This window comes from Pygocentrus nattereri, chromosome 16 (assembly GCF_015220715.1).
Source record: "Pygocentrus nattereri isolate fPygNat1 chromosome 16, fPygNat1.pri, whole genome shotgun sequence".
NCBI lineage: Eukaryota > Metazoa > Chordata > Actinopteri > Characiformes > Serrasalmidae > Pygocentrus > Pygocentrus nattereri.
The window spans coordinates 17122507-17148100 of NC_051226.1; the positions used below are offsets into that span (position 1 = coordinate 17122507).

At 41.5% G+C, this 25594-nt stretch overlaps 1 protein-coding gene across 9 annotated transcripts in view; it reads left to right on the forward strand.

Annotated features, from left to right (window-relative positions):
• Window positions 1-25594, forward strand: part of cadm1a (cell adhesion molecule 1a) — a 319434-nt gene that overhangs the window by 278856 nt on the left and 14984 nt on the right. For 3 of the 9 annotated variants that reach the window (XM_017698539.2, XM_017698540.2, XM_017698541.2), the window contains 2 exons: window positions 8576-8656; window positions 21869-21901. The exons of 2 other annotated variants lie outside the window; for them this stretch is intronic. In XM_017698539.2, the coding sequence (XP_017554028.1) occupies window positions 8576-8656; window positions 21869-21901 (114 nt within the window). The remainder of the gene's footprint in view (window positions 1-8575; window positions 8657-21868; window positions 21902-25594) is intronic. 4 more of the 9 variants (XM_017698543.2, XM_017698544.2, XM_037545915.1 and 1 more) reach the window with 2 other exon arrangements.

Consider the following 25594-nt stretch of genomic DNA (forward strand, 5'->3'; position numbering starts at 1 on the left):
AATGACTTTTCATCGAATGAGACGAATAAAATCGGCCCAGCTCATCAGCGCTGTGTGTTCTGTGGGGGCCCTGAGCTCACTGGAAGACGTTCCTGGCTCCTTTTTTCCACACGCGCAGACAGAACAGATGTAGTGCAGCGACCATTTCCCCCTTAATGCGTTTGTTCCCCAACTATTGTGAAGCTAAGTGATGAAGAACACTCAGAGGGGGGCTGGCACTAAAGTGGTTATGGGGGGAAAACTACATTCCCTGAGACACATTTCCAAACCCTCAGTCCTGGCAGAGTCCCTGCAGGGGAATGAGAGGCAGCATACAGGGCTGTAACCAGTTTACGGAGCGCCTCTAACCTAATAGAGACTACCTTTCGCCTTGCCGGCCCCCAGCCTCTTTTTATTGCGCCCTCCTCCTCTGCTTGTCACCCTCGCTCTCGTTCTCCCTCCGTTAACACTTCCTCTAGTGCTCAGAGTGCTTTCCTCTTCCGTCCCACAGCCGCCCGCGAGAAATCGATCACCGCAATACACTCCTTCACCCATGCTTAGCTCGCTAACCCTGGCACACAGCCGCCTCTTCTGCTCACCGGTTCCAGTGCGTTCAAGACCCAGCCTAACTCCAGAGGGAACGGATTTCACAATGTTGGTGTGGATTACAGGTTATAATGCAGCCTTGGCCCGAGCCCTTTGCAAAGAAAGCGCTCCATATGCCTCCGTAAATGCCAGGGTGCATAAAGAGATATTTGTCTCAGCGCAAGCCAGATCCCCGGGCCCTCAGCCACAAGCCAGCGGTGTTCTTTTCCTGCCATGGAAGCAAATTGCAGCATGATTGATAAAGGGCCTTGTTTCATGACGTGCCGACGACGACTTGAGGGAGCTAATTGTCCCACGTACTCAACAACACATGTCTAATTCCAAGAAGGGGAGAACAGCAGTCCTCCCAGCAGTACACACAACTCCCAAGCAGCCAGCCTCAGTCAAGCAAGCTCAACATCTGCAGAAAAAAAAAAAGAAAACACACAAGATCTGCAGTCCTGCCACAGCGGGGCCAAATCCCATCACTGTGTCATTATAATGAAGCTGTAAATTCCCCCCACTCGACACTCTCCTTCCATTCTTAAGGCTCCGCGCACTTTCATTACATTTGAGCCGCCGATATTTCCTTCCTGCAATTTGTTGCAGTCGTGACGCGCACATTTAAAAGTCAGATTTCGTCGATAAATTTGGCTGCTGTCAAACATGGCTTCAGTAGTTTGCCTCTCAAGAAGTCACCCAGCTGGAAATGCAAATGTTGCAGCTTCAGAGCCAGCAATGTTAAACTCTACTGGAAGTCTTTGGCTGACGGAAAATACAATGCATAGCAAATGGCATGCATGTCAACACATTGGAACCTTTGTAGCAACGAACCAATTGCGTTTGTTCCTGCTACCCAAGGCTGCATGGCATTATCAACATATCAAGTGATTTCCTGTGCTCCTGAATAACCATGTCTCATAGCGGTGAATAACACCTAACCATGTTCTCCGATGTGTGTGCAATACACCCTCTGTTTCTGCAACATCTTTTTTGAGATGATGGCATAATAAGCCTTTGTTGAAAGGAAGGAAAGGGACACGTGCACCTTGCAGGACTCTAATGTCAACTGTTATCCTCTAGTAGGTGTACCATTCTGTTGGCAGAAATGAACCAGCTGTCTCTTCATGAAAACATGAGCAGAATGATGACTGCATGACTGAATCACTCACTGTGCGGCTCACTTGATTACCTCCACCCGACCCACTGATGCAACATACCTGTAAATACTCTCAGTAACATGTAAACCCAGTGTAAACTCGGTTCCTGATTGTCACGAAATAAGGCAGCGTGCCGGCGTATGCACTGTTCTTTCATCATTAGCGTTGTCATAGACTTGTCTCTTAATAGGCCTGAGGGGACCCATCAATCTCCTGTCACCGTGTGCAGTGGGCATATTGGCGTGGGTTCTGATTTTTGTGAAGCGCTTATTGGCCTGGTCCCTCCTATCTCTCTCTCTCTCTCTCTCTCTCTCTGTATATATATATATATATATACACACACCTCTCTACCGCCCTATCTCTCACCCAACCACAGGAGTCTCTCTGCTCCACATCCATCTCACTCTATCTGCCAGAATCATTAACGGGGGTGGACTCCTCAGCCCTCCCTTCATTAGCCTTTAATTGGAGTCAATCACTCTGGGGGTCCTGCCAATGCTGGATTTGACTGTACTTAGTGTTTTTTTACGCCATTCACTCACCTCTCTCTCGCATTGATTCTGAAAGGCACGCAGCTAATTGAATTTTACTCGCCATACCTAGGCAAATGTGCTACTTCTGGCACTTATTGATATAACGTCTCTCTATTTTCCCAAAAACAGATGGGACGAATGTGCCTGCATATGCCTCGATCTGTCTTTGCCATTGGAAAGCACACTGATCCAAATAGGCTGTTTTTCTTTCTTTTTATCCATTGTTTTTTTTTCCTGGAGTACATTTTTTGTGTAAGTGAGAAGAGGAGGGGCCGCAAAGGTTTCCTCAGTGTTTATACCCCTGGAGCATCAGTAGCATTGCAATATTTGCTGGGATTATCTCCCTCCCCTACTCTTTCTCACTGGTTTTTCTTAGGCGAACAGAAGCCCTCCTTGAACAAACATGCAAAGCTACCTAACAACAGAAGGTCGCTGGTGAGCAAATCAACAACTCTGAGCTGCCTCCGCTAATCACTCTTGTTACTCGTGTATGCACTTTCTCTTCTTATACGTGACATTCCTCAATGGCTGTTTGCATTAAGAATCCCCCGATGTGCGGGGAAAGTAGCACATGATTAAAAAGCCTGATCTCTTCTCGCTCCCAGCACCCCCCTATCCACTTCCCTCTCTGCTTATGCATGCGTTGGACTGCATCTGCAGGTAAAAGATGCACCCTTTTACCAAGTGGCCCACTGGGAAGGCAGAGAGAGAGCGAAGGATAGGAGAAAAAGTGAGATTGGAGAGAGAGAGAGTCTGAAATGCAGCATTATGAGCTCTCCTCCTAGCATTAGCTGGCGTGCGTACATCTGGGGAATTGGCAAAACTGGCAGTTTTGCAGTGGCCCGGGTATAATGAGCCTGCTCCACACGCCACACACCTCAGCCCGCTGCGATGATTCATAATGTGCTATGATAAACGCACGCCGGCATGACACTGCAGGAGCCTGCCCACTGTTTGAATGGCACTAAGCTCTGAACTTTTTGATTTGCCACCGCCTTTGCTTGTTTTGCTAAAAAGAGACATGGCCAAACATTTACATTCCAAGGAACGAGGTGCAACTATAGATCCTTTTGCACTGCCAAGTTTTTTAATGAGCTATTGACACTGTTGATCCCAAACATCTGCTGGGCGTTCACAGTTCGTAACAGGATAGAGCCAATTAAGTTGGCCCACCACTGAGGCTGAGATTGGTCTTAAGCATGCAGCGCACCACACCAGACACATGCTTAGCCATTCAGCCGGCTCCCTGCGCTTCTGTCAGTCATGCTTCTTGTTTTATTTATTTATTTATTTATCCAGCTGCCGCATAGTTCATACAGTATGAAGAAGCTTCGCTTCAGCTGCCCACGTATTATTTAAAAGCATTAACACAAAGGCTCGCAAAATCTGCACCGATCCCCAACCACAATTTGCCTTTTGCCGATTCTCAAGCTGTTTAGTGCCAAAATCCTACTGCCTTTATAGCCACGTTGGAGAACAGGGCTTGTTTTATTCCTGATGTTGAAAGGACGTGTGGTGAGATGAGAATAAGGATGAGTTTTGAGGCTAGTGTTCATGTTCAGAAGTTTGGAATTGCTATGTTCAGTTGTTGTGCATACAGTACTGTGCAAAGGGACCAACCTTACATTAATATAATTTCTAAAAAAAAAAGATTTTTCAGTGTCAGGAAAAAAACAGAAAACATGTATTTAACAGGAAACAACACAGAAGCTTCAACAACTATATGGAATACAACTTTTTTCAATATATAGGAGACTTGCTTTTAGTTTTCCAAAGAAATCTGCAAGGATATTTTTTTCATGGTTAAGTTCATGGTTAGAAAATGGTTTTGTTTTCTGCAAGTAATGGCAAATACTTTCAGTGATGTGGAGGCCTGGGCTTTGACCAGTTTCAGTGTAGATGTTTATCTTTTTTTCAGTAATCTTTTCTCAGTAAGGGCTTCCTGACACATCCTTTTAGTCCCATAATGTTGTCCTCTCACAGCGAAAGATCTCCTCAGAAATATTCCCTTTAGCCGTTTTAGATGCACATGAGAGAAAATTCTAAGGTTGCTTGTGTGAAATTTGAATGATAATATAATGTCAGTGAGTCCTTTGGGAACAGCTATTGTTGGGAGAACACAGCTGTAACATGTTGGTTTTAAGATTGAAAGGTTGGAAGGGTTAAGCTGCTAGTAGAGTGCACAAAAGCAAAGAGTAGACAAATTAAATACTGGTATTATACTCTTTAATATTATACTGTTGGTGGAGGCAGTTTTCTGCACAGCACTTTACATATATAAAATTATTCTGCTTCTGCTCTGCACTTTCAAATAATTGAAATCTAGAATAAACCCTCTCAAATGCATCATGGTGTCTGTTTTGTAGTCTTTCTCTGTATAACGCTATATAGATTATTTAATAGATCATAGGTTACTGAATAAATACTTTTGAAAAGTAGAGTATGTCAGCTACTTCACTTAACACGTGCGCACATTTAACATAAGATCATTTTAAAAACACTACCATGATACAGTATGATAAGACTAATGTAGTTTCTGACATGGAGTAATCTAATAAAATTCTTGGCACATCTCCCCAGATGGCTGATTCTTACATTTTAATTCAGGTGTGGTTATGGAAACGCTGCTAATGTTTGAAAAATGCAATTAGCATAGATTCACAGTTCTGCTGAATATCTGAATAAAATATTTCCCTGTTACAGTAGAATCACTATAATTGGATGCAACTAATGACTTAACTCTCATACCTGTTTTGTACAAAATGCATTTCATTTGAGTGTCATAGGACCAAATCAATGAAAATACCACTTCCACAAAGTGCTGCAAGTCTCTGTAATGATATGTGAAAGATCCAATCACTGCATACTTTTCTTTAGACATTGTTTATTCTTTCTCTTAAAGGTCTTTCGCTTTCTCTCTCCAAATCCTAACACAGTAGCAACTATATGGTGAACGTCTGTTGTGCACAGAGAAGTAGGGTTTCCAAATGGTCAGTTTTGGGGTGTTGCAGTCACTCTCTCTGCTCAATTCCACATAAAAAGATCAATTAAAAATGGCTTGCTTTGTGAGTCTGTAGTTAATTATAGGAAACTTTTTTTCCCCTCTGTGCTCCCAGTGCTTTTTGCCTGTCATCACAACCTAGCACAAAAAATAAACTATTTTTCAATATGTTTCATATTCATATTGAAAACTTCCCTTTGAGCATAACTTTTTAACCTCAGTATTGCTCATTTCTGCTAGGGCCTTTATGAAATTCACCACTATATGTTAGCATCAAGCTAGCAATGCTGTTCGTTTGCTTTTCCACAGAGGGTTTAATGCATCTTATGGCAACTGAAGACTGACATTTAAAGCGTGTAACATCTATCAGTTTACTTTGTATTTTAGAGTAGTTAGAGAATCTTTCAGTAAATAAATTACGTACGCTAAAACATTTTCTCTTGAAAGTCTATTACCCTGTTAGCTTTCTGCTGAGCTGACTGTTAGAAAGTGTTATGTAGGGCCTGTTCAATATGTTTTCAAACTTCTTTCTTCTCTAGATATCCATATATTTGAATAACCAAGCTCATCTTTATTTTTGTCCATATCTGTGTTCTCTTGTGAGGTTGGGTTAGCGTGGTGCGAATGGGCCATACCTGAAAACAAACTGCACTGTTACGTTTGACATGGGGTGTCAATTAAGCAGTACATGAATACGCAATATGTTAAGGATCATGCCCACAATGGAAAACATCGACAATGAATGGAACTGTAATGCCCTTTCTGGAAGAAATTTGGAAGATGACTGAAATGAATGAAATAATCTGATGAACTCTTTACTGTTGTTTCTAATTTGCTGATCAGATCTACTAATGTGGTACAATGACTAGTATAAACCGTGGTGAAAACATTGTTATACATCAATAATAATCTGTTCAACCACATTGTCTCATTATCGCACTTCTTAATGGAAACTGAGGCATTGCAGACATGTTCATGTTAACTTCAGCGAGTTGTTCTCACAGAGATTCCCTTTTTTATCTCTTCTCGCTCTGATAAGTCCGGCTGGTGTAGAAGAAGCCCTGTCTGAGGTACGTGGTGCTGAAAGACAGACAGCGGCTGCCATTTTCTGAGTGTTAGCAGCACGCCATATGCAGCAGCAGAGGCAGCTCTGCAGCTCTGTTTTTTTTTTTTCTCACCCTGCGTTCCTCAACCAGCTCTGGCTGCGTTCCCTCCTCCTGGATGTTTTATCATTAGCGAGGGGAAGTGTTCCTGGGCTCCCGCCGAGCTCTTTTTGATGGAGTGCGGACAACAAAGCGGGGAGGGGAGACAGCCAGCCAATTTCCCTCACCACAGATGTTAACACAGTGGTATCTGTCTGGACGCGCCGGGCAAACAGTGGCACTGCCCGCGTCACTTTTCACGCCTGTTATCTCAGCAGCAAACAACGTCACCCCCCCCACCCCCCCAAAACCGGTCCATGGACATCCCCCACCCACTCACTCACCCACCTACCTCCCTCACATCCTCCCATTGCATTTTGTTCATTTCATTAACGTCTGCCTGTTTGTCTCTGGGTGAAAAATCCTGATCGTTTTGCTCTGCGAGTGGATACAGTTCCAGGGATCAGAGCAGCATGCTAAAGCTATTACCGCTAGCACTGCCCCGGGTCTTATCAATACTACCCCCTCTGCACTCACTCACTCATGCTGCATGCAGAACAGCAGCTCAGTAGCAGGGAGGGATATGCAAAAACAGGACAAAATGCTCTGAAACTGTCCTTGATCCCTGCAGTCTGTCGGTGGTGCCATCATTTGGTGTTGTGGGCCTCCATTTCTCCATTTTCTTCTTTCTTTTAAATTCCTTTTTACATGTTTATACCTTTGTTGAAACATCTGCCCCATCTTCATTTCATGTCATTATTGTTTTTATTGATTTTTTTTTTTGTTTGTTTTACTCATTCTTACAAGCTTACATTATTTGCTTTAACTCATTCTAATAAGCTCACAGTTTAGATGCAGATTTAATGTAATGGTACACTTACTTACAGCATCTTTTAGCCTAAATACACAATACTTACATTGCTTGCTGAGAGACAGGATGTGTTACTTGGCAGGAGATTAACCACACTATGATATCGTATACTGTATATATTCTTTATATAGAAGAGCCGAGCCACACAAGATACCTTGGCAAGAGGAATCATCTTAAATGTAGCCAACATGTGTAATATTTCTCAATATTAGATTGTTGTGCACTTCAAAAACAGGCATTCACAAAATCTAGAACAAATGTATTCGAAACGAAGCCATAATTAAGCCATATTTCAAATTCTTAATTTCAAATTCTTGAAAAAGGGCATAATGCCCAAATAAATTATACATACCTTAATTATATACATTATTATTAAACATATATCTCTTTTTCCCTCATTCAAGTCTTGGTAAAACTAAATTACTGATAATCTCAAACTCAAGTGAAGTCAAAATGAAGCTTTTATCCTTCATTAACTTCAGATCACAAGCTCTCAAGTTAAACCCCCAAGAATTACAAAGTATTTCAAATAATGTTAAATGCAGTTTCAAACTTTTTGAAATAAGACCATGTAAGAGAGTTATTTCTTGAAAAAGGGAATAAATATCATCATATCTCAAGTGCTCTTTGTGCTTGTTTTGTACCATAAAATACTCAGTGTAAAACAAGCAATCTCATCAGGTAAATATGTTAAGTACTGTTAATTGGCTTGATAAGAGATCTTTTCACTTGCTAAGATTTTGGTTTTGCAGTGTAGGAATATTATAAGTTTATTTTGTTTATTTTATAGATTTTATAGTAAGTAATGTTATTCAGTGATCTGCATTAAACCGTAAAAGAAGCAAAATTGCTAGTGGAATCATTTCACTGGATAAAATAAGATTAAAACAAGTAAAATAAATCTAGAAATCGGTTGGATAATCTTACATTATTCTTACTTTATTTCATAAATAATAAAATTACAAAAAGAGAAACATTAAATGTATTGACTGGATATAAAATTATTTCACTTGCCAAGCAATCTTTTGTTTTGCAGTACACAACATCATAATATCAGATCAAGTGGAGTTTTATTGCAATTGCTGACGTCACAGCCAGATGTTGAGGAATGAAGTGTAGTTCACTCAGAAACGTGGTGCTACATTTAACACAAAAAGATGACAACAGTATAAAAGATTATAAACACAATAAATCCAGCACTTGCCCTGCTACACGCCATAATTGTGTTGATTTTGCTTTTGTTTTTGTTCCATTTTGTTATTTCCCCGTATGTCATGTTTTTTGTGTTGTGTTTTCTCATCCAGATGCCCTCACCACTACCCCTATACCCACAACAGCCACTACCACCATGTACACCACTACCTCCCTCCCAGGCATCACCCAAGGTACAGTATGACCTCCGCCCGTCCGCCCGTCAGCCTGTGTGTGTGCGAATGTGTATGTGTGTAGGAGAGAGAGAGAGAAAGATAGAAAGAGGACTGCCGGTAGTTAGTCGGTCCAGATAAGATTCTCTTGCTGATAATGAGTGGCTGCTGCTCCCATATGTGGCCCAGCTAGTGCCGGCCTCTCACATGACCGCCAGCTCCACATGTCACGGCCAACAGCCGGCGTGTTTCTCTCAAATTTTTAGCTTTGCTCGTTCCTTTAGCACACTAATCTTATCAGGATCTGGACCTGTATCCCGGCCTGTCTGCAGCCAGGATTACAGAACCCCCCTTTGTGTTTCCTGAAGGGCGACAGTGGCGGCCCCATCTGGCCGAGGTTTAACATAGATTCATGTTTCTGTTTCTGTAACAGATGGGTTTTTACGTTCTCTTTTGTACCTTTATTACATCCAATTATAGTGTTACTTTTATGCATAAGCACTGTGTTGTTCATATTTCAGTACTGGTTTTCATGACAAGGACTTAATGATGGTCGGGTTGTCCTGGTCAGAGTGATAAAAAAAAGTCTTGATTGTTTTTTAGGCAGAATTAGAGCTTAATCATATTCATCCATCTTTTTACATACAAAGCATATTCCTGTTATTGCGGCTCATTCTCAAATGTGTGGTTATTATTGAGAAGTTCCTAAAGAAATTATTTGTAAATAAATGTACAATTTTCCACTTACTCCCCATGTAATTAATTAGCCAAATTGATGCCTCGGTAGTTTGAAGCTGGAGTGTTAATATTTTTTTGCTAACATTGTTAACAATCACTAGAAGTCTATAGTTCTCTTAGCCCAATCAAAGAGGATTTGTGGTCTTCATTACCCTCACACACAACTGTCAATGTGCTTTAGCACAAAGTATGAATTACATTGAATTATAAAAATGGGCAAAACTTCACTGTGGAGCTGAAGGCAGCAGGCTCCTGGTCGTCAAAAGCCACAAAAAGAAATTGGTCCAGTGGAACTCCTCTTTGGGTGCAAATAATTATGGACACCACGGATTCTTTCCTGTTAATAACTTTTGATCTTTAATTTTCTATATGTTTATGTTTGTACATACAAACAACAGAAATTTTGAGGGTAATCTAGAGCCCATGAGGCCTGTGTGCATGTGCAGCGATGTTGGATTTTGAGGGGGAGTCAGACTTTAGCACAACATCTGTTGTGTAAAGGGGCTGCCCACTGCATTCAGTGAAGTTTTGTTCATCTCTATAGTCCACAGTAAGTCATACTGTGACCTAAACCACATAATTAAGTATGCGTGACCTTAATGAAACCCTTGATGCAGTTTGAGTGGGTTAAGCGAAGTTTTAAGAATGTATTCTTAAAACTAAAATGAAAAAAGGTTTGAGTGACTATCAACTTCCATTGTTTGTTAGCAACATTAGCCTTGCAGCTCCAGCTCTAAATAAAAGAAGCAAAATGTGGGCATCATCCGTGTTTTGTTTTTTTTTGCAAATCCATTCCTTTAAGAAATTAAGCCACATTCTTTTTAACAAAAAGGGGAAACTAATGAATGGTATTACTGTCAAATTCATTGCATACTACAGATGAAATGAACCCAGACTGATAGGGCGTGGTCACAGACTGAAAATACAAACTACAAGATAATACTTTATGAGTTTGAGTTATCACAATTAGCTTAGCTTTCAGCCCCCGTTGTTTAACTTCACTCACTCAGTGGTTGAGTTTCCCTATTCTGGAGCCATTGTCCGTCTCCCTGCCTCTTAGCGGAGGAACATCAGACTCAGTAATATGAATGATCGTGCAAATCTCCTATGCCACCGCTCTCTGGCCCTCATTCTCAGAGACCACAGCAAGCTAATAATGCTTTCCATAATAGAAAGCAAATTCAATGTTGCTGCTGGCTTCAAACTATAAAATAGCCACTGATGTGATTTGCTGCCTCTAACAATTATGGTTTTGAAGCAAGCAAGTGAGATCATTTTGCTCTCCGTTTTCAGTGTTCCTCAAGGCAATTCTTTATATTACCGAGAAACACATCTCAGTATAGCAGAGATGCGGCATGCACTATTTTATTTATTTCTTTATTTTTTTGTGTACTTTTGAGCCAAAGCAGAACAGCCCTCAGCTACGAGTGCAATCAGAGTCGCAGACTGACTTGTGCGGATGATTTGAGTGAATTTGTGAAAAGAGGGAAAAAATGAATCAGACTTGATTAGGCTGTGTGATTGCATTTAATGAAAGCACGCTGACGCATTCTGATTAGACCCGCCTTCTCTGCGTTATTAACCAAAGCACCCCCAGCCACTGGCTAATGGTACAAACTACTATATACGTTCATCTAGTCCAAAAATATGCTTTGCAAGTGTCGTCTGCATCCGCGGCACCCGGTACTATACGTGTTTTTGAATAATGATTGTGTCCTGATGTTTGCTATTTGTATAGAATTATTCAGGTCAGGCCATTGCCTAGTATAAAGTTTTCCTCAGCCCTAGTGCTGCAAATCCATATGTCTTCTGTATGAGCCTCCATTCGTGCTTTTACCTTTAAGTGCATCCTATTATACCTGTGTATTTCGCTATGGAGCGCTGGCCCCTGCTCGCCGGCAGCTGATTTCATTTATCCGTTCAGGGGATGCGTATAGATCAGGAACACCAAATGAATTTATCAGTCCAGCGAGGTGGAGGCCACTTAGAAATTTAATACATTTTTGATAAACTGGCTATGAGAGAAATGGAATGGGCTATGCTGCACTTTTAAAAAATCTATTAAAGCCCTAACACAAGGCTAAAGTGCTCTGCAGCTTCAGGAGGTGACATTTAGAGATGACTAAATTGCCATTTACACCGAAAAATAAATGGCTAAATGGAGGGTCTTTGCCGGGCACCATACGTAACGGGGACCGATACCATTCATTGCTATTTGTGTTGCCTATTTTTCCTCCCTGCTAACCACAGCTCAGAAACGGATGTTTATTGATTTTTTTTTGTGAGTGCTTTTTTTCCCCCTCCCCAAAAAGCTATTGCAAATTTGATCAAAGCCACCTTCCTTTTACTATAGCTTTGTCTTCTTTCATTGTATCATCTGCCCAACTTCTCTGTTTGTTTCTTACTCTCCCATCTCTCCATCTCATTCTTCTGCTCCTCTCCTCCTTGTTCTGGATGGATCTTCCACTCCATCCCTAACTTTACCTTTGCTGCTCTCTTTGCCTTTGCTGTCTATTTCTTCCTCTCTCTTTCTCTCTCTCACTTGCTCTTTGTCTCTTTCTGTACTGCATTCTGTATCTGTTCTTTATCACTCCCCTTCCCACAGCCTTGCTCCCCCTCTTTCTTTTTTCTTTTTTTGCCATTTATCTGGCTTTCAGTTCAGCTGAAAAGGGTTTGACTTCAAACTCAGACTCCAACTTAGTTTGGTTCACAGATGTCCCTGTTTTCTCTCTCTTGTGCCATTGTGTTTTCTCTGTAGCCCAGTGCCACTTTGTTATCACTGCCCATAATTTCTAGTTCAGAACCACTATGGAGAGCACAAGAAGGGTGAAATGCACATACACAGTGAGGCTCTTTCATCCCTGTTCATCTGTTGCACTGCTCTTTTTTCTTCATAGCTCTTTTTCTCACAAGTACAGTGGCTGACTGATGACCTTGGCAATCACGCTGTCAGAAAAGATGACAAGTGTATTCCTAAACCTACTCCTAAAAAAGCAATTTGCTGGATCACTAAAGTGGTTTGCAGAAAACAAAACAAAAAAAAAATGACAGCAGCATCAACAGCAGCGGCAACCAAAGCAATGGTTACCCTGAAATACACAACAGAAATTTCATTAATGAAATGTTCTCTCGTGCTAATAAAACACCCCTGAATTAAATTCGCTGTGCCACTGTTTTTAATTGATGAAAGGCCATAAACAGAGTTGGCAACCAATTCATTTCAGCCTTCAAAAAGGAAAAAAAGAACGGAGGAAGAAGAAGGTGGGGGTGGTGGGGGGGGTGCCTTCATCAGGACTTAAATGGCATAAACACCATCTGGTAAACTGATTTGGAATTGAACAAATGAATTGCCCTGCACAGGCACTTGCAAGCAAGAAAGAAGTCCATTTCTCTCTCTGTCTGATCCCTACTGCGGAGTAGCGTGCGGACAGAGAAGGATGGCTCGCTGGCAAAGAAAAGGCTAATTCACTAAAGGTCAATTGCATTACCACTGGGAAAACAACAACTGCAGTGGCGTGATACACAGCGCACTGAGAGCATCCCCTGGAATTTATTGCACTTAGCATCATGCAAACACAGAAATGCTTCCAATAAGTCTTTTTTATTTAGAGCTGTATTGTTATGGGAGGCCATGATTGCACACTGTGATGGCTAAGCGGAGATGGCAGTCATAAAGGCGGGTCTCTAGTAATCAGCAAACCTAGCCTGAATCAGCCAAGCGTCGTAGGGCTGAGTAAACACACATACACGCACAAAGGCATGCTTAACGGGAAGGTGCTCCCAGCCTTGCTAAAGCACACTCTAGTGCTCAAACAAACATGCCTCCACTCTGTCATGTGATATGCAGGGGATGTTTGTCGATTTTCACTGGGCTTATTTACAGTGCAGCTGTGAATGTGCTGTAATCTGCACTTCATTAAAAGCACTGGTCAGGGTTGACGCATTATGAGGGCTGTTTCATGCCCCTGGACAGTGACTGCCATTGAAGCAAAAAGCAAATATAGGCATATGGAGTATGCCATGCCTATTTCAGTACTAGTTGATTCAAACCAACTGCCTCAGCTACTGCTTTTGTTCATTGCCAGAATCAATACGACAGGACGATTTATCAGTGAAGCCACATTATAGTAGACTAGTGGAGAAACTCTTTTAATTAAGTTGTCATGGCACAGCCAGTTTTCTGTTACTCTGCTGACTTATTATTTCATCATTTAGCTGCTTCCAGCTCCAGTTCCTAAGCCCAACACTCTTAAAAATAAAGGTTCTTAAATGGTTCTTGGCTTGGATGTGCAGAAAAACTGTTAACTAACATAGAAGCATTACATTACATGGAGGTACTTTCAACTTAAATTCTTTTAGGTTGTTATACTTCAAAAAAGTCCTAAATCCTAGTCCTAGCCAACATAACAAATCTTTCACATTATAAGAAAGGATGCAATGATGGAATATTGTAAGAATATTTAATTATTTCTTACTGAAAGTGAAAGTGTCTTATTCCATCGGCAGATAATTTTACTTATTTTGAGAAATAATGTGCCTAATTTTGCTTATTTCAAGAAATAATATTCCAGCATGGTACTGTGATAGGATGCCACATGTGCAACAAGTTCAGTCGTGAAATTTTCTTGCTATTAAATATTCCTCAGTCAACTGTCAGTAGTATTAACAAAGTGGAAGCAATTGGGAACGACAGCAACTCAGCCATAGTGGTAGGTCACGTAAAATGACAGAGCGGGGACAGCGGATGCTGAGACACATAGTGCGCAGAGGTCACCAACTTTCTGCAGTCAATTGCTACAGACCTCCAAACTTCATGTGGCTTTCAGATTAGCTCAAGAACAGCGTAGAGAGCTTCATGGTATGGGTTTCCAAGCCTTACATCACCAAGCGCAATGCAGAGCATCGAATGCAGTGGTGTAAAGCGCCGCCACTGGACTCTAGAGCAGTGGAGACGTGTTCTCTGGAGTGACCAATCATGCTTCTCCGTCTGGCAATCCGATGGATGAGTCTGGGTTTGGCGGTTGCCAGGAAACAGTAATTGTCTGACTGCATTGTGCTAAGTGTAAAGTTTGGTGGAGGGAGATTATGGTGTGGGGTTGTTTTTCAGGAGTTGGGCTCAGCCTCTTAGTTCCAGTGAAAGGACCTCTTAATGTTTCAGCAGACCAAGAGATTTTGGATCATTTCATTCTTCCAACTTTGTGGGAACAGTTTGGGGATGGCCCCTTCCTGTTCCGACATGACAGCGCACCAGTGTACAAAGCAAGGTCCATAAAGACATGGATGAGCGACTTTGGTGTGGAAGAACTTGACTGGCCTGCACAGAGTCCTGACCTCATCCCAATAGAACACCTTTGGGATGAATTAGAGCGGAGACTTTGAGCCAGGCCTTCTCGGCCAACATCACTGTCTGACCTCACAAATGCGCTTCTGGAAGAATGGTCAAACATTCCCACAAACACACTCCTAAACTTTGTGGAAAGCCTTCCCAGAAGAGTTGAAACTGTTATAGCTCTAAAGGGTGGGCCGACATCATATTAAACCCTATGGATTAAGAATGGGATCTCACTCAAGTTCATATGCGTGTGAAGGCAGACGAGTGAATTTTTTTGGCAATATAGTGTACTTTCACTTGCTTAAAACAAGTAAAAATATGTATAAATAGGTTAAATACTCTTAAATACTATGAAACATTACATATATTAACTACAACTTACTTAAAACTTACAATGTTTTAATTTGCTTCGATTTAATGTTTTGCAGTGTGGATAAATAATGAACTTTTCACACCAAGTTCACAGCAATTCAGCATGATAAAAAGAAGAATAAACAAGAAGAAGGTGGAAGAGGAAAGAAAAATGGATTGCTCAGAGGTGTGCAAATGTGGTCTGACAAGTGAAGGGCAACGTCAGGAGGTTATACCTTTCTTAAAGTAATTCAAATGTAAAAATGTACAGTGTGCCTGTATTTACTCAACATGTTCATATCTCATATTGTTTAATAAATAACATTTTAAAACACAAAAACAGATAATATTATTAACAGAAATAATATGATCATACACATTCAATACAAATGCTAAAAATATTTCACAAAAATACCCCACAAGTGATCAATAAAATATAATTAATAAGACAAAGGAAGGACTATTGATAACTGTAGTGGCTCAAACCAACAAATGATCGCACAGTAAAGTAATTCCACTACATTAAATACACTAAACAGTGCTAAATAATTAGTGCTTCTTTCTTTTTGTTGATACTGGCTAAAGCTAAACATAGTCTGTTTGGGGTTTAATTGTTTTGATTTGTAAGCTATAATAGAGAACCATCCTGTAACCCCCAAAAAGTTTCTCACATTTTAAAAAAGTGGAGGGGATACATGACCCCTCCCCACTCTGAACTTGCACTGGTTATTCCTTGTGTAGTAGCAACAAATAATGCATCATATTTTGGGGCAGTCGTGGGCTGGAGGTTAGGGAGCTGGCCCTGTGACCGGAAGGTCGCCGGTTTGATCCCCAGGGCCGACAGTTCATGACTGAGGTGTCCTTGAGCAAGACACCTAACCCCCACCTGCTCCCCGGGCGCCGTGGATAGGGCTGCCCACCGCTCCGGGCAAGTGTGCTCACTGCCCCCTAGTGTTTGTGTGTTCACTAGTGTGTATGTGGTGTTTCACTTCATGGATGGGTTAAATGCGGAGGTGGAATTTCCCTGGCTGTGGGATCAAAAAAGTATCACTTAACTTAATTTTGTTTAAGCTCTAACTAATGCACACATCCTGTTCTACAAAACTAGACTAGGCATGCAGAGATTTCAGTACAGTTAGATAAACGGCTTCTACATATTTATAGTCAGCCTGTTGCTTGTGTAAAATTTTGTGCACTGCCTCTACGGGCTGTTCTTCCACCATTGTGATGTGCATTTGTTTTGAATGCAATCCATGAGCTAATTTTTATTTACAGTTTATACGAAACAGTTTTGGATGACATTAATATACGCGCATTTGTTTTACAAACCTGATTTGCATTTTTTCATCTGTAGAACCACGACTCAAAATTAAAAGTGGTTATTCTATGGCGTCTCTCCAAAGAACCCTTTTTGGCACCTTTATTTTGAGTGTATTAGGCTGCTGTGGCTCAAGTTGCTATAGCTTTCAGGCTGATATTGCACTGCCATTCTCATCTGTCTTTTCTTCCTTTCTTCCTGTTATATTTCTTCACTCTTGTTATTTTTCCAAACTGCTGCTACGCTTACAAACTTTAAAGGCCAAACACCCAAACTTTTTGTGAATCTTCAGCCTATTGGTTTACAATTTGATGTAGTTTTTCTTCTGATAGTCTGCTACTACCCTGTTTCTCCTTTCCTTTCCTCTGCCTTTTGTGTTTTTGGACTCTTTTTCAACTTAGATTTCCCAAAAACATCATAAAATTGAAGACTGGTGATAACATAAAGTGCTGTATAGCTCATTTCTTTTTTGGGGGGCTTTTTTCGTCTTCAATTCATTTTGCCACTGCTACGGTTTTTGAGACACAGCTGCCAAATTTGATCTATGGCTTTAGGCGGTTTCCTTAGATATACTCTCCCCTCTGAACACTTTTTCAGTTTCGTTATTTAGTGTGTTCCTTCCTTATTTAGATAGCTTTGTCAAACCAGCTTAAAGGTTCAAATTTACTGAGCTGTTTACTCTCTTGAGAATCGCTCCTATAGTGCTTCTCTCCACAAGAGCCACATAAGGTTTTTAAAAGTAAGTCATAGTCCTAATTCAGTCGTCACTATATTTCTGATGATATATTTCAGTGCTTGTGTAATTTAAGTTTTTTCATGCCCCATTGTCAGCATTTGTGTCCTTCCCCTGGGCACCAGGCGCATGCAGCACACTCTCTGGCCGCATGCAAAGCTGTCGCAATTAGCCAGGGCAACATGTGCCCACCGTCATGTCTGCTGATATCAGCTGCTGATGTCAGCAAGGACTGTGCCTCAGGTGACTAAGACTGAGACAAAAGGGCCCGCACACGAGGCGGGATGGCCATTGCTCATCAGCGCATGTATTGATGGGCTCCTGCCCCCGCTGCCTTTATCAGTAATGGGTTTAGCAGGCTTCCAGGGACCCCCTCCGATGATTGAGGGGTTAGAGAACAAGTAGTGGATTGTAATACTTATTTTGGAGCAGATCCCTCATATTTCTCCTGTCCCACAGCTGCAGTAAATAATCAGGGCTGCTCCTTCACATCCCCTCTGGCTTCTTTTCTTCCCCCTACCCCCACCCTTACCTGTTATGGAGATGTCTACTTGCAACCATCTTTCAGATGGAATCTCAGCACACAGCATAAAGGGGTGGGAGTCTTCCTCTTTCCTCCTAACGTCAAATAATAACCTAAAGATATTATTCTTCATTTTGATCATCCCCTTCCCCCTCTATTCGCATGCTTGCGCTTTATTTCAAGACGCCGTCCTTGAACTGTTTGCCTGGAGTGTTCCAGGCATGCGTTTAAAGGCTCCAGCTGTTCATCTTTGATAACCACTCTGCTTTCTGCTTTAGCAAAAGGTAATCTCCTCTGAGTAGAGCTGGGGTTCACACAGAGACAAAGGCTTGCAGGGGGAGATGGTGCTGTAGAAGTTCTCTTGTTTTGTGCTGTTGGACTGGAGTCAGTTCAAGGGGTCTTGCTTTGGCAATGTGCTCTACACTCTTAATAATAAAGGTACTTAAGTGGTTCTTGGCTTGGACATACAATTCTAGGAAGAACTTGTAATTGGTGTTGAACCTTTAAGATATGTGGAGAATGTTCTTCACACTATCAAATCTCTTTTACAAATAGGGTTTTTATTGAACCGTACACTGCTATGTTCTTAAGGAATGCTCCTGCTGCACAGACTCAATAGCTTATTGCCTCACCTGATTTTCCTCTTTTCTGTACTGTAATATTTTTTCATTTTGCTTTTTTAATGTTTGCTATCCAGTGTCGACCAGAGGAGGATAAGTTCACCTTTTGAGTCTTGGTTCCTCTCAAGGTTTCTTCCTCTTTTCCTTGCAACTGTCGCCATTGGCTTGCTCATGGGGGCTTGGACCTGGATTTTTCTGTTGCTTTGCGATACCTGTTGTAAAAAGTGCTATATAAATAAACCTTGACTTGACATGACTTGGAAGCCAAATTGGTTCTTCTGTGGCATCACTCCAAAAAACCTCCCCCCCCCCCTTTTTTTTTTTAGGAGTGCAGTAGTGTACCAAAGAGCTCTTCCAGTGGTTATGCACTGTGGTGTCTATGGGCAGCAGTGAATGGAGGAGAGGACTTTTTTTAGGATTTTGAAACCTAATTCTAACATTTAATTCTAAACCATAGGCCCTAAAGCAGAGGCCACTAGAGGAGCCAGTGCAGCTGGGCCACAGTATTTTACAGCTCAGAGCTTCTAAGACCTCAAACAGAAGAGACATACCCTCCTGTAGTCAGTATATTCCAAAATATAAATACTATACATTGTATTAGAATTTCAAGGTACATTGCTTGCCAGCTTGGTCTGTCGTGTTTGCGTTAGCCTGTCAGAGAGCATACTGGCTTGTAAGACATCACAACACGTGAACTCAGGTATCTTGTGAGTTTATTATTTGTGTTCATGACTTTGTCAGCCATTTGAGTGCAACTTCATTGTGGTGAATCCCAAAATTCAGGAATTCACTAGGACCATCTGAACGCACCATTAAGTCGGCCCCTCGTTCTGAGCATAGCTGTGATGCATCACACGCACACAGCGTTCGCTTTCTCTCGCTCGGTGACACATGCTTTGATACTGCATGAGGAGCCGTGTCGCATGCCAGACTGCTTTGATTGGCAAGCGGGCGAATCCCTGAAAAATGTGCCTTCCACAAGCAGAAGAATCTGTCTGCTGCCTTTCATCTCCGGATACAGCGAACGCACCACGCTCCTCTCCCCCCTGCAAGGTGTGCTACGGGTACTAACCATCCACTGCTTTTTTTTTTGACCAACTCCCGTAAACATTGAGGAAAGCGGTAAACCACACCTACACCATCAAAGGCAGCAACTGGATTACCAACAGATTCAGTCTAATCTTATTGGAGAGGCAGCGGGGAATGTTCTGTTATACTTCAAGGCCAAAGTGTATCTGATGCTCTGACAACGATTGACATCTCTAATGTTTTTCTACCCCATAACAAGCACCTCTGCATTGCAGAGAAGCTTTCCTGGTCTGTTTGAAGTGTGCTGTGCCCTAAGGTAATGCACTGGGATGAGGGCTCCTGCTCTCATGTATGCCTCCACATTTCAGAGTACATCATTAACACATGGCGGGGAGAGCAGCAGCACTCAGAGGCAAGCTAAAAGGGAGAGTTCTGAGAGTAATGAATAAAAGTGATGAAAATTGACTGTAAATAACCAAATATGCAAGTCTGTGGCCACAATAGATTAATAACCACTCATTAACCCCTTAAACTCCAGGCTTATTAAGTTACTACAATATTTTATTCTGTACTTATTATAAAATAATATGTAATTGCTGTAGTAACCTTATATCTCCCAACTTTATTGGAGAAGGAAAAAAATGTTGCACCTTAGTATGTTAATTTGACAAGCTTTATTCATAGGTAATAGTTAAGTAATTGTGGAACATTTTCAAAGGTCCTTTCGTCATGTAATGTTCACACAGCTTAAAGGGCAAGAGGCATTTTCAAATGTATAAAAGAATATTAGAGGAACAATATGTACTGTGTAAAAGGCAAAGACTAACCTTCATTTGTTTGATTTGCACTCAGAATGGATATCTGGAAAAACAGGAAATATAGGAAACGTGCATATATATATATATATATATATATATATATATATATGTGTGTGTGTGTGTGTGTGTGTGTGTGTGTGTGTGTATGTATATATATATATATATATATATGTGTATATATATCACACACACACACACATATATATATATATATATATATATATATATATATATATATATATATATATATATATACACACACACACAGACCAGCCACTTCATTAAGTGCACCTCCTCTTATCCACACTCATTTATTTTATCAGGTATATATTTACCATATAGGTGGTGCACTTTTTAGTTCTACAAATACAGACTGTAGTCCATCTGTTTCTCTGCAAAATCTGTTACCCCCCTTTTACCCTATTTTTCAATGGTCAGGATTATTACAGGTATTATTTGGGTGGCGCATCATTCTCAGCAGTGACACTGATGTGGTGGTGGTGTGTTAGTGTGATTTGTGTTGTGCTGGTGGATCAGATATAGCAGTGCTGCTGGACTGTCCGCTTAATGCCCACTCTATAGACACACCTATACCCTGTTGGTCCATCTTGTAGATGAAAAGTCAGTGTCAGTAGTTCATCTTTTGTGGCACAGTTTGTGTCGATCATCATCTAGTCCTTCGTCAGTGTTCACAGGACGATGTAGACTGGATATTTTTGGTTGGTAGACTATTCTCAGTCCTTCATTGACACTGAAGTGTTTAAAAAAATCCAACGGCACTACTGTGTCCGAACGCAACATACACTAATACGCCACCATGTCAGTGTCACTGCAGTGCTGAGATTTACCCCCCAAAACAATACCTGCTCTGTGGTGGTCATGACCAGTGAAGAACAGGGTAAAAGGGGGCTAACAAAGAATGTACAGAGACAGATGTACAGTCTGTAATTGTAGAAATACAAAGTGCACCTGTGCACATCATGATCCAAGTAATCCCAAACACATTTTCCTTTGTTTTCCTTTGGCTCTGCCTTTCGTTATATTATCTTATATCTAATGTCCTCAGAAATATCTCCTGATTAATAACTTGTACATACTGGTTGTTTTTACTGGAAATATATAAAGAGGGGTGGTCTTTGACTATTGCACAGTACTGTAGTTATATGTAACTTTGGTGCCAAGTTTACAAGTTACATAATTATACAATAGGAATTGGACCAATAGGCCATTGGGTTAAAAGTGTTGAGAAAAGGTATAGCTTGAGAAATGTTTCTATAGTGTTTTCAAAAAAGAACGAAAAAATGCATTTTGCCATGTGTTAGATTAGGAAAAGATTAACTGATGCCCTGATAGTCCTTTAGGTGCTTTAATACATATGTGACAGTTTGCAACTCACACCATCATGCTAAAGTGTGTCCATTTCAGGCTTTTTGATTGCAAGTGCACAGGAATGTACGGCTCTACTGTCCTCAAAAAAGTGTGTCCTAGCTGTGCTGCCTGTGGTGTGGTGATGCTCTATTTACTTTGATGTATGATGAGTTTTATCTGTATTCCTGTTGGTGCTATCTTTGCTTTTGTTTTTTTTTTCTCCTTGGGCTTTTTGCAAGGTCTTGGTTGTGTGTAATTGTCTTTAAATGCTTGTTTATTGTTTCCGTTTTTTCCCCATTTTCGTTTCTCCCCTTTTTTGCATGCTGTACCTCCTGTTCCCCTCCTCCTTCTCCTCCTACCACTGCTCCTCCGCCCACCACACCTCCTCTCCTCGTGCGCTCAGACGCCGCGCCCAGCACTGAACCCGCTGCTCACGGTTGGTACCCTCTCCCTCCTTCTTCTCTTCTACTAAAACCCAGCATGCCTGGCTCTGCATGCTGCTGATCTCAGGGCACAGCTTAGTGTAGGCAGGTGATGCACTGAAAAAAGTTAATGTGTTGAATTTAGTTGATTCAATTGTGTAGGATGGATTTTAAAAAAGTGGGACAAATACAATTTATGTTGAATTGCTCTTTGAGTGACAGCAGCCAGTGAAAGGTAACTGTCATGAATAATTACCATAAGGATGAATATGCTTCAGCATTTGTTTTCATTTCCTGACCAACATTGCTTTGAATACTTTGTCAATGTAGCTGAAATGTCTGGAATGACCTAAATGATGAAAATCCTGTGCTGTGTGACTGTCCATCCATCTGTCTCTCTGTGTCTTTCAATGTCTTGGTTCGTTCTGTCTGTCTTGAATATGTCCTCATGCACCGGTCACTCTTACTGACCCTTCCCGTTTGGCCAAAAGCTCAGTCTAGGCGCTCTAATGGGTGCAGTCACCCGGTAATTCCAGGCCAAATCACATATCCATCTTCTCGCATGAGTCGCTAAGTCCTTGTTGACAGTGTGCCACGCGAGTCCTCATGCTGCTCCCCATCACACTCTCCTAATCTGCCTGCAATCATTTTTCATGAATTTAGATGATGTCCAAATGGCTGTTTTTTGCTGAGGAAAAGCAAAGAAGCACCCCTTTCACTAGACGAACGCAGATGGCACCGCACCTAAGTATTCTGGCGCCACGCGCAAATCACAACCCAAAGGATTCCATTTGCATAGCTAACAGGCTTTGTAATATTTTACAATACCGGTAGAATCTTTTTTTCATTTCATCACAGCTCTATTTATCTTCCCTCGCAGCAGTAAATGCTTGTGTAAACGCGTAAGATTTAGTACAAAAGGATTCAATAATAGTCTGCAATCATGTCGTCTTTCTGCTTGATGACATGCCTCAGGTAATTTAATTAACACAGTCGTATTTCATGTTGCACCCTTTTTCTTTGCACACTCTGTACAAACAGATGCTGCTTCTGATTCTGATGTTCTAACTCTTCAATATGGGAACCTGCCTTTTTTATTCATGTCAACATTTGTATGTGTGGGGTTGGGAAAAAACATTAATACAAGGTGAGACGTTCTAGTACACGTGCATAATGCAAAAGTGGTGTCTTTGAACAGTAAACATAATCCAGCTTTGAATATGGATGATGAATAAAGTGCATAGAGTCAAGTTTAAACTGAGCAATGGTACAGTTCACTGCCTTTCTAAATAGTATGTCACAAGGGCAGTGTTAACCTTGTGCCATTAGATCAGCCAGGCACTGATGTATCGCATGGAATTACTAGAAGCAACCAAAAAATCTAGTGCAATTTCCAAGTCTTCAGAAAGCACTACTGAATTCAAAAGAACAGAAGGTGAGACAAGATTTTTATCACAGTGCACAAAGTGTTTTGAAATGCCCTGCTTTATATATCTGTCTAATCATTGCTTCAGAGAGTTTGTATAAGTACATGCAGAAAAGACAGGCTGGTTTTAGTCATGTGCACATGCTACTACTTTCTGTCCTTATTATCTGAATGGACATGAAACGCCTTGTTTGTGAAATGTCAGTTGTGCTTTTCTTTTCTTTAATCTGGCTGTGGAATTGATGTCCTGACCTGTTGCAAACATGCATTTCTCGTAACGTTAAGAGCCTTGTTTGTGTTGGAAATACCATTTCACACTTCTGTCTTCAGCAAGAGAGACATATTGATCTGTAGATAAAACACACACAAAAGAAAACATTTTGGAAGTGCGTTGTGCAAGCCTGTGATATCGTGCCTGTCAGGAGCTAAACCACATTGTTTATCGAATGGAGCCTTGCACCTGGGAAAGCAGCACATGCATGCAGAGAGAAAAGCATGCGTGTGCCCCTCTCTGAACAATCACTCATTTGCATCTTGTCGCCAAGTGTCCATTTTTATGTGGTTTTCTTTTGTAGCTCAAGCACATACTCTGTTTACCATCTTATTTTCTTGGGTGCGCTACTTTCACTGTTTGGGAGATTTCTCTCTTCTCTGATAACAGTCTTTTTTACTCTCTCTGGTGTAGCCTAGCAACAAGCTGTTCAAGGAATAAGTGAGGTTTTCAGCTGATGTCGGGGGTTGGGGGGGGGTGACAGAGTGGGCAAGATTCCTCAGTGGAACAGAAAGCAGTGAAGAGTAGCTAGCACATTACCACAGAAAGTAGTCCCATTTGAGTATTTTTGTTGTATTGCCTGTTTTGCTAGCCATCTCTTCCGTCACCAGGATAGAAACATGGGGGTGGGGGTTAGGTGAAAAATTCCACCGGTAATGCCCACCCTGTTTGGTGTGGCGTGAGGTGCTGTTGGGCGCAGCTGCATCTGGAATATGAATCACACAGCGACTGAGGAAAAACATGGCTCTCCGGGTCAGATAGATCAAATCCTTATCAGCGTGTTAGAGTCCCTGTCATCCACTGGCTCTATAGCCCTGACGCTTGCACCTGCTATTAATCGCTCCTCTCTCACCTGAACCAGCATGTACAGTATTTACTGCCATCCCCACCCAGCCCTGTGGCCCCCTGCCTGATTTATCAATACCTTGTCACTGTGTTTTCATAGCTGTAAATGGAGAGGACTTTTCGTCCAATCCCTCTCCTTCCATTAGACCACAGGGATCCCAGGTGAATGCTGATGGAGAGAGCCTGTTCACATGGTCTGGTGCCTCCCTCTCTTTCTCTCAATATCTCTCTCCCTCCCTCTCTGAGTCCTCTCTCGTATTGCTCCATCCAAGCATACTCTTCACTCTCCTCTTCATTTCCAAACAGGATGATTGAACACACTTCGCTTCTTTTTGTTATTTCATCATCCTTTGTTCACCGCTGCATGGTAAGTTGAGGCTCAGTAAACACAGGGCCTGTATATCTCAGCCAGCCACTCGGTGACGTGTCTTAAGTAACTCGACAGCAAGCACATCAGTAAGAAGCCAGGTGTAGAGGAACTGCTCTTTGTGGTGTGTCAGATCCCGTCAGATATGAAATTACTGCGCGCTAGCCAACTGCGAAGCAAGGTTGTTCAACTTTGCAATTATGAAATCCAAAAAAAATAAAAAATCTTTTCCCTTTCTGTTTCTCATTTGGGTTCAGCTGGTTTGATACTTCCCCTTTCATGCGGGATGAGAAATAGTGATTTTCATTTTCCATGTACTTTAACCAAATGTCTGCTTCAACTTTGATAATACCAATTCATGAATTATGTCTAAAATTTTGTCTTTTGAATGCTGAAGAGACAGTCGTCTGTAATGAAACAAAGCCTGTAAAATGAATAGCAGGCTTTAGAAACGTATGAATAGAAAGCCGCAAGTACCGTATGCGAAGCCAAAATTAAGCAAGGGCTTACTGAAGGCTTTTCTCCCCTTCCCCTCTCTCTCTCTCTCTCTCTCTCACTTACTCTCCTACACACTCTCTCTTTCCTCACCCGTAAATCTAAGCCCCTGTTTGACATGAACTTAGCTGGCACTGATGCGAAGCTGTTTTACATGCCGAAAATGACAATGTTAACTGTGTCTCTCATCCTCTCAAAGCTGTCGCCATGACGATGCCCCTGCCCTGTCCTTGTGGCAGAATAAAGCCTGTGTTATTGAATGTCTTGTTTTCTGAAGCTCAAATTTGAATTCCCTTCAAAGA